The sequence below is a fragment of the Polistes dominula genome, unplaced genomic scaffold (assembly GCF_049000335.1).
Source record: "Polistes dominula isolate Pdom_NZ unplaced genomic scaffold, Pdom_raw_medaka contig_24, whole genome shotgun sequence".
Classification (NCBI taxonomy): domain Eukaryota; kingdom Metazoa; phylum Arthropoda; class Insecta; order Hymenoptera; family Vespidae; genus Polistes; species Polistes dominula.
The window spans coordinates 4,763,547-4,774,042 of NW_028301150.1; the positions used below are offsets into that span (position 1 = coordinate 4,763,547).

The 10,496-nt window shown below is 30.8% G+C and overlaps 1 protein-coding gene across 1 annotated transcript; it reads left to right on the top strand.

Moving 5' to 3' along the window:
• Positions 1-1,719: 1,719 nt before the first annotated feature.
• On the top strand, positions 1,720-4,523 carry TwdlT (TweedleT). The gene is made up of 3 exons (XM_015319128.2): positions 1,720-1,938; positions 3,019-3,615; positions 3,699-4,523. The coding sequence occupies exons 1-3, from the start codon at positions 1,924-1,926 to the stop codon at positions 3,930-3,932; spliced, it is 846 nt and encodes a 281-aa protein (XP_015174614.1). The 5' UTR covers positions 1,720-1,923; the 3' UTR covers positions 3,933-4,523.
• Positions 4,524-10,496: the final 5,973 nt, after the last annotated feature.

Genomic DNA, 10,496 nt, shown 5'->3' on the forward strand with positions numbered 1-10,496 from the left:
TTTATACTATATACTATATTTATATTATTTATATTATATATTATTATACTATAAAATTAGTATATATTATATTAATATTTTATTATTATTATAACATATTATTATACTATATTACTACTAAATTATTTATACTATAAAATATATTTTGTTGTTTAATTTAGTGTCCGGCAGAAATATATAAAAGATGGCATTAATATTCGGGACAAATGAAATTGGAGAGTCCGTTCTCTCCCTCTCACGTGGAGAGCATCCAAGACGCTGTCCGATGAATACTCTCTATTTCGCAATCGTGACTACAACTGCGATGAGAGTTAGTTGCTTGCGCTAGCATCGTCTCCAGAAAACGATCTAACGAAAGAACGAAAGAAAGAAAGAAAGAAAGAACGAAATATCCCTTCCGTTCTCTTCCTCTTTAAAACACACAGAGTAATATGTTTGTATGAGTGACGTGCCTTGGTACACTATCACCGGGCAAGGTTAACGTTTCGCTGCTGCTCGGCCGCAGCAACTTACAGCCATAAGAAAACGCAACGTGACTGGTGATCCACTTTTGCCACTGACATGAGAATGCTATGAACGTCGTAATACCGTCTATCCATCTATCTATCTATTTATCTATTTATCTATCAAGTTGAGAATTAAAGAAAAAAAAAAACAACAATAATTATAACTAATTATTATTATGAGGAAGTCTGTGTGATTTATTTTGGTTTTTATTTACTCTTATTCCTTTATTTTATTTAAATCACTGATGTAACAGGTACTTACTAAGCTATCTTGGCTTGGTTAACAACATTTTCATGCTTCGTTGAAGAAACGTTCTGTTACCTGTGTCTCCAGTTACCAGTATCTTCCTGCTACGTCTACTTTATTTGAATTGAACTCGATAGAACTAGAAAAATGTTAGTTATTTCGATCATTGAGTAACTAAGATTGGAAATAAGATTTTTATGGATGTTACTGTGTTAATATATTTTCTAACAATTATTAATTCAATTTAATATTGTATACATATACTCAAAATTTATATTATATTTATTTTGTAAAGCCAAGTCCATTTACTGTATCAACTAAATAAATCATATATAAATTTATCTATTTATTTACTATATATATATATATATATATATATATATATATATATACGATTTGGATATATACATTATGGCAAAAAATATGGGAAAACCTATTCATAAAAATAAAAAGGAAGATTCCAGATATATATATATATATATATATATATATATATATATATATATATATATATATATATATATATATTATAATTAAAATTTGATTGATCTCTAAATATATCGATGAAATAAATATATATATATATATAATTTATAAATATTTCTAAACACACGTATTGAAGAGTGTCTTGAATTTAGAAATCTTTTCTAAATTAAGCAATGTCTTTGATGGTACTATCGAGAAATTGTGCAATTCGATGAGAGAAAGAAATTTACTTCTACTTAAAAAAAGAAAAAAGAAAAAAGAAAAAAGAAAAATAACATCTTCAAAAATGAAATAACATAAAATTAATAAGTAAAATATAATCAATTAATGGATAGAATAAAGCAAACGTATTCATCAGGATATCAAAATCGCTTAATAAGTTATTTATTCACCGGAAGTGTGATGAATTTGAATCGGAAGTAAGTTTACGTTGCGAAAAGTTACGAAGAAAGAGGAAGAGAAAGGGGCAGCAAACGACAAGGAAAGAGACAGAAAGAGAGAAAAAGAGAAAGAGATAGAGAGAAAGAGAGAGAGAGAGAAAGAGAAAGAGAGATTCGCAATAGCTCCGTCGCATCTCATAGGTGATGGTTCCCAACACGAGTGGGGTCCAAGCTGGCCCGTATAAAAGGGGATCTCAAGACAACCACGGAGCATCAGTCCTCATATCAAGGAACAGCAGCAATCATGAGGGCATTCATGGTGAGTAGCTACCATCCTCAACTTCCCGCTCTCTCTATCTATCACTCTCTTTTTCTTTTACATTTATTTTGTCCATCACGTAACATCTATCACTAGGTTCTATTACTCGGAACTAATTCGGTTTATTCGATTATTTAACGAAGAATCTCACCGAGTGCTTTCCTTTCACCATTTTTTTTTTTATTTTTCTCTCCCTTTTGTCTTCTATTTCTTTTTATTTGAAGAAATTAAATTGCCAAGAATATTTCTGTCTATGGATGAATGAGAAATCGAAAAGTATCATTTCATTCACGCATCTCGTGAAGTTAAACTCTCCTTTTTTTTTTTATCGAAGAGAAATGACGGGTTCATTGACTTACAATCTATATAGATTTATAGAAAGAGAAAAAAAGAGTTTTCTTCAAATTGTCCATATCAGCTATCTTTATAAGTTACGATGTTAAAAAAATCATAATAATTTCATTTTATATAAATGTTTTATTTTATGTTTTTATGTTTTAAAAATAAAAAAATCCTCGCGGGAGAATTTCTCGTGTATATATGTAAGAAAGTAATACTTGCATAGGCTTTCTTGATTACGTTTCGAGAATGTTCTTCTTTTTCTTTTCCTTTTTTTTCGAAAGCGGGGGATAAATAGGGGAAACGCATTCTAATTTGGTACGTTGTTGAAATCTTAAAGAGTTAGAGAAAACACGTAATACTCGTTTTTATGTAACAACCTACCTTTGAGAATTTCACTGCGAGGAAAACATTTAAAATTTTTCGTACACGTGTTTATAGTTTAAAGAGCATTTTGGTATAAATGCTTTTAAAGGAACGGTGAAATTTATAAAAAAGAAAGTGGGAGAATGAAGAGTATAAATTTGTGGAAGAAAGAATAAAGAAAAAAAGAAACAGGGAAAAATAAAAATACAAATAAAAATAAGTAAAGAAGATACTCTCGGAGTTTCACGTTGAGTGCATTGAATATATAACGTTAGTTTGCCACTTTCACTCCGTGGTCGAGCGCGTGTAATCGATAGAAACGATTTTCGAGAAGAGAAAGGGTCTCGAGAGTGAATCCTCAATGTGGAATTTCAGATCCTGACGATCGCCGCCGTGGCGATGGCACGGCCAGAAGCCGGCTACTCGTACAGTCAACCAAGCGGAAGTTATGGTGCCCCTAGCGGTGGGGGTGGTGGCGGTGGTTTCGGAGGAGGATTAGGAGGATTGGGTGGATTAGGAGGATTAGGAGGAGGCGGTCTTGGAGGCGGACTAGGAGGAGGACTAGGAGGTGGTTTCGGAGGTGGTTTGGGAGGTGGATTCGGTGGCGGATCTGGATTTGGTGGTGGTGGTGGCGGCGGCGGCGGCGGTGGTGGCTTCGGTGGAGGTTCCCTCATCCAGAAGCACATCTACGTTCACGTACCACCACCTGAGGCGCCCGAGGATAGACCAGCGAGGCCAATAGCACCACCCCCGCCACCTCAGAAACATTACAAGATTATCTTCATTAAGGCACCAACTCCACCTACGCCAACTGCACCGGTCATCCCAGCATTACCACAACAAGATGAACAGAAGACACTTATCTACGTCCTTGTCAAGAAACCAGAGGAGGCACCAGAAATCAGTCTACCTACTATTGCTCCTACGCAACCAAGCAAACCGGAAGTTTACTTCATCAAGTACAAAACTCAGGTATGTAGATGAAATAATTCAAAGAGAAATAAAATTGAGATTAATGTAATCGATTCAATGAAATTTCTTTTTCTCGTTTACAGAAGGAAGTTACATCTGGAGGTGGTGGTGGTGGTGGTGGAGGTGGAATCGGTGGTGGTATCGGTGGTGGCATCGGTGGCGGCATCGGTGGTGGTATTGGTGGTGGTATCGGAGGTGGCATCGGTGACGGACACGGCGGATCAGGAGGTGGTGGAATCGGGGGAGGTATCGTTGGTACCGGACCAAGCGGACCAAGCTCGAATTACGGACCACCTGGAGGATCCGGCCCATACTAGTCACAAGACAGCCGAACCGGCCCTTACTCTCTTCTCCGTTCACCAAATCACTTTTACACCCACCACGCTTAGTTCTTATTACAAGCGTAATACGACGAGCGCCGATCCTCATCACGACGACGATACGATAATATTAATGTTCTTAGATGCGCGCGAATATACGAACATAACGTTTAAAATAATAATGACGATCGCGATGTTGATGGTGATGATGACGACGACGAATACTATGATAGCTAATGATGCAACAACAACAACAACAAAAACAACAACAACAACAACGACGACGACGACGATGATGATGACGATAAAGACGACGACGCCGCCGCTGCTGCTGCCATTGCTGCTGCTATTACTGCAGCAGCATTCGCTGCTGTTGCTGCTGCCGATGATGATGATGTTGATAAAAATGACGACGAAGATAATGACGACGATGATAATGATGATGATGACGACGACAACGATGATGCTGATGACGATGAAAATGATCATGATAATGATGATAATAATGATGATACTGACGACGATTACGAGGAGTTTTTTATACTTATTTTTTGCAAGAAAACGGTGGCGAAATAAAGCTTTTTTATGTATTTTTACATAAATTACCCTGACTTAATGATTTTTTATCCGTCAACCCCCTTTCACCTTTTCTCTTTTTTCCTTATCATTTTTATCATTAGATAAGAAGAGAGGGAGGAAAAAAAGAAGAAAGATTATTTATGTTCTTAGATCATAATTTGAACTCCACCATTAATCTACACAGTACATTTTATGTTTATAAACATATATATTTAAGTACGTGTATAAATAATTTTTAGATATACTATAATTTATACAGGGAGGTGATAGGTTAGTGAGAATTTTAAACGAACTTCCGTATTGTGTATAAACGTAGTATAAATACATAAAGTGTATATACCTAAATATTATACGAGAATATATACGCACGGAAATTCTCACCAATCGTCTTCCCAAAAGACGCTGTAGCAGTCCGGAAGGAGCACACTTTCACTGCTCGCCTTTGTTCGAGATGATTCTATCTCTCTATCTTTCACATACACACACACACACACATATATATATATATATATACACATTATTCTTTTTACTTATATATACTTTGAAAATTACCGCTTGATCATGAGAAATAGCAATCGTATGTGCATTTATAACTACAAGTCTGTATTATTTTACTTGCATTAATTACAAATGTAAATGAAATATTCACATAATTTAAAAAAAAAATACTTATTGAATATAATGCATGGAAAAAAAGGAACAATATTGTAACAAATACATATAATATATATCTCAATAATTCTCAACAAAATAAAATATGCACTATATATTCAAGAAAAACATTTCGAACAATTTTGAAAAGAAAACATGCGTATATATACCTATAAAAAAAAATATATATATATACTATAAATGATTACAGATAATTTAAAATATAAAAAAATATATATTTGATATAAAATTTGGATCTATGGAATTGTAAGATACATCACGTAAGTCGTCTAGAAGGTACCGTGGCGTCTTTACGTACGATGCGCCAGCGAAAGCGACCGCTCATTGACATGCTATCTTAATGTTAGTGGGGAGAAAACGAATCAGAGGGAAAAAGGAATCTCGCATACTGAGGTGAGCATCTTTTCGTGTCTCTCTCACATCACAAATGTATTTATATACATATATATAACAAGTATGTACATCGTCATCGTAAAAAAAGACAGAAAGAATTGGAGAAGGAAGGGAAAGAGGTAAACACATTGAACGCGATACTCACATCGTAAATATATAGGTACATATATAGAAGCACCTCGATAGGAAGATGCTATGTACGTGTGTGCGAGAGAAAGAAACAAAGAGAAAGAGAAAGATGATGAAGAGGAGGTAGAGGGAGGAGGAAACGTTTGGTAGCCAGAAGGCAACTTTCACAGGAACCTTCCTTTTTTACGACTAAAATGAGGAAGAGCGTAACAGAGGGACAGAGAGAAAAAAACACTTTCGAAAGGTTAACCAGCGGCCTCCTTCAAAAACCGGGACGCCATTCGTTCGTTCGGACTTTATCCAAGGGTTACCTTGTATACATTCATACATATAATAAATAAATATATGTATATATAATATATATGTATATTTATACATACAAGTATGTTATATGTCTTCTTATATATCGTCCGCGTTTTGAATGAGAAAGCGCGCAGATATTTTTTTCCACACACGGATGTTGAAATTAATAAATAAGAGAAAGATGCTTTATAGTAATTAGTCGGATATATATTATACTTGATTTGTAAATGATTGTCTTAATTATTATAATTATGATTATATATGAATAATTTGAACCTAATAATTTTCAATTATTAAACGATTTGTTATTCCATTTAATAACTTTTTAGATCGTAATCTCTCAAAATTTCAATTCGAGATCTTATGATCGTATTTTTTCTTTTTTTTTCTTATTAACAAATGTGAAAGAAGTTTCGAGAAGATGAAGATTTCTTCGTAGCAAAAGTTTCTCACGACTGAAGACAAGCAACCAGGCAGACATACAGTTGCTTGCTGTAGCGTTACAACTCTTCTATACCTTCTTCTTCTATCTTCGCTGCTCCACTATATGGTATAATGACTCGCTTTTACCTTATTTTGTAAGTTTCACGCTTAAATGTGTTTGTAAGAAACGTAATATGTGATTACAAAAGATATATATATATATATAATCGTATCCATCTCACTAAATCTTTTTTAAAAATATTTTTCTATTATACCAGGAAAAGTTTAGAACGTGCCAAATCGAATATAATATAAACAATATTTAAGTGCTGAAATAATGATAAATATTAATATAAAAAACAAATATTGTTTGCACATTGGAATCGTTAAGCTAACGTTCGAAAATTACCATCTCCTCGTTATTTCAATATTTAATCACTCCTGTCGCGTAAAATAATATTTACATCGTATATATCGCCTATATTATTAAATGTTAAGCGAACTAACTTGCTTAGTTATTTCTATAACATTAAAAATACATAGGTTGCTTAGGTCAGATTCTCAATCAACTTCCGTGCTCTCGTATATTTTACGTGCACATTAATCATATATATATATATATCGGTATATACGTTAAGTGCATAACCTGTACAAATAAGTGATTGTTTTTATGTATTGGTTATGTATATATAATATGTATATATAATATATATATATGGGTGTTTTGTATGGCTATATTGAGTTAGAATGTTGCCAGCTGGCCTTTACGCTGACCCATGCTTTCACTCAGTAGCATCTTACCATGGCGCGTCTCTACCATCATGGGCTCTCACCTACTTACTTTGAACGTCGTGACGTAATTGACGAAAAATAAAGCGTATCGCGAAGGAAAAATTAGATTGGATTTACTCTCACGCTTAACTTTATTTCATATTCGTTTAACACGATTAACTTTTTTCTTAGTTCTCAAGTATAAAGAAAATGTGTATCGATCTTTATAATCTATAACTTAATTTATGACTAATTTAAAAAATGGACCATATCGTTACACCATATTCCCATAAATATGTTACGTATATATACCTACATATTTGTTATATTGTTTCTAACGTAAATAATTTAACATCTTCTTTTATATAGTTAAATTATCATTTTTACATGTTGGACAATATGTCACAGTCAGGATAATATGAATTTAAAAATTTACATTGTTTCTTTTATTTTAGTTCTTTTTTTTTTTAAATCTTATGATTATCCTTTTAATGTGCAGAATAAAGAATTTTTCTAATGAAGGAATACTTTCGTTTTAAAAAGTGAAATGACTCTTTCACTTCGTTTAATTCGAATGCGTACCGTTGTTGATTACGAAATAATGTGAACACGCACAGTACGCTATTTTCTATCGTTTTAAATTATTATCGGGAATATTAGAAAATTTTTGTACGAATAACGTCATCTGTATTACAAATCGTTTTTCTGGTTTAAACGTTAAATTTGAAATACAACTGTTTTACCGTGTTAGTTTTATTATCTTATGGTAAAGAAAATTCTAGAATGGTAAGTGTATCGAAGAAATCTGTTTTATCTAGATGTTTTATTCGGTAAAAGTTACATTCGTTTGCAACATTTTAACTCTAGGGGGCCATAGTAAATTCTTCTTTATTTGATTAATGAACATTGTTTTGAATACTTATTCTTCAAAACATTATTTGAAATGTTAGTTAATTTTATAATATTACATTTAATTAATATTAAAATCATTTTATTGTAATAATTCTTGATTTAAGTAATCATTTTTAATTCTGAATAGTAAAGAGTATAAAATCAAGGCAAATAATTAAATTTAAGAAATGCCAAGCTTGTATATATATATAGATCCACATTTTATAATTTTATAATAATATAATATAACATAATATAATACTAATTAATAAAAAATTGATTATACATCAAAAGATTCTCAAATAAACAATATTATGAATTATTATAAATCTGTACTTCGTCAAAGTAGAAAACAAAATAATATAAATATAAACATTAAATAAAAATTGTAAGTATACCAAAAATTAACGATACAAATAAAAAAATAAACAAGAAATATATTTCAATTCTTATGTTTTAAAATAAAGTTTATATTCTAATCAATATTTGGCGGTAAAATAAAACTAGAAAAAAGAAAATAACAAATGACTAATTTGTTACTAACCAAAATTATAAATTTTAAAATAAATAATTGATTAAAGACTAGATATTTTTCCAACACATTTATATATACATATTTTATAAATTAAATAGAATTATATAAATATTTTATGAATTTTATACATTTTTCTTATATTATATGATGTAAGTAAAATAATATAATATTGAAGTGAAGTAAAGAAGTAGAACGTGTTATTCGTGACCGATCGATAAATCTTGTTTAATCTTATAACAAAATACCATTTATACCGTTTCTTTCAACTCTACTGAGATTTCTAGATAAACCCGATTTAAGTAGTATACTCTCGAAGGGGGTATAGTTAAGTGGTAGAAGAACGAATCTGATCAGCCCGTTCTGGATGTCTGACACGCAAGGTAGGTGTTCACTTCTGCGAGTAAGAAGGTAAAATGACCCGCAGTGTGTACAATAAATCTCTGACTGTGACGTTTCGATGTTGAAGAAAAATTACAAACAAACAAAAAAGAAAAAAATAAATATTACCATCCACATATACATAAATTCTACTTTTTAATAAATCGAACAACAGTATAAGATTTACTGTTCTCGATTTCGGGGAAAAAATTATTTCATTATCCAAACATCTAACATTTTTGTTAAAACTTGATATATATTTATTTTTTGTTTTTCGTTATAAATATTGATACATACCATAATGGATAACGATCAACTTTTTTATTTTTTATTATGATAACATAAATTTAAATAGTCGATAAAACGAAAAATTTACTATATATTTCTTAAGCAAATTTACATCGATCAATAACTCTTTACTTTAGTTGTAGGGAAAAAGAAAGAACTAGGATATGAGCAGCTTACACCCTTACGATCAAATCAAAATACTCTTAAAACTCGAAATACAATAAACTCGAATATATATATATATATAAATATAATAATATAATTTAAATGTATATATGTGTTTAACTAAATAACTAATACTAAATAATATATATAGATATATTAATATATATAATATATATATTTTTAAATAATATATATATATAAACAAAAACACTTTTCTTTCTATTTTCCATAAATTAAATTTAGGAATAGAAAGTATCAAAAATAAAAAATAATAATAATAAAAATGATAAAAATATCGAAGATAATTCTAAATAAAAATAGATTTTTCTAAATTTTATAAAATCAAAACTATGCAGCAAGTATGTCTTTAGTGAATGAATTAATTTTAAAGAAATTTTGATCACAAAATTGTTATAAGTAAATATACTATATACATAGCAAAATTTAATATATATATATACTTTATGCAGATAAATAATTCTAAAAATATTTATGAAAATTTTAGATAAAATTTAAATTACTAAAGCTATTTTAATATAAAATTAAGTTTATCACTAATTCATTTTCTTGTATAAAATTCTAAAAATATTCGAGATAATTAAAGATAAAATGAAAATTTTTGAATTTATTTAATTATAAAAAATAAGTAACAAACTTATCAATAATTCACATTTTTGATTGGAAATTTGATAGAAATATATATATATATATCAAGGAGGTACACGTACACATGTACATGAATATAAAGAAGTGAAAAGGGGAAAAGGCGATCACCGGTCAGCGCAGGAGGATCGTAAAGGCAACGTCGCGGTGAAGGAGGCATAGAACGCGATTCTCCTTAGGGCGACGCACTTCGAGTCGAGACGGCACCGTCGAAGGACGCATGAATATGTATACCTTCGTACCGTTATCCACTATTATTTTACATTTGAATGAATTAATAAGCTCGAAGGATTTTTGCACACTTCAATTCACATTCATGCGTTGATTTAAAAAAAAAACAATATACACCATTTATATTTTTATTACAATTA

Coding starts and splice junctions, on each gene's coding strand:
- TwdlT (XM_015319128.2), top strand. Junction 3,616..3,698: donor TCATCAAGTACAAAACTCAG/GTATGTAGATGA, acceptor TCTCGTTTACAG/AAGGAAGTTACATCTGGAGG.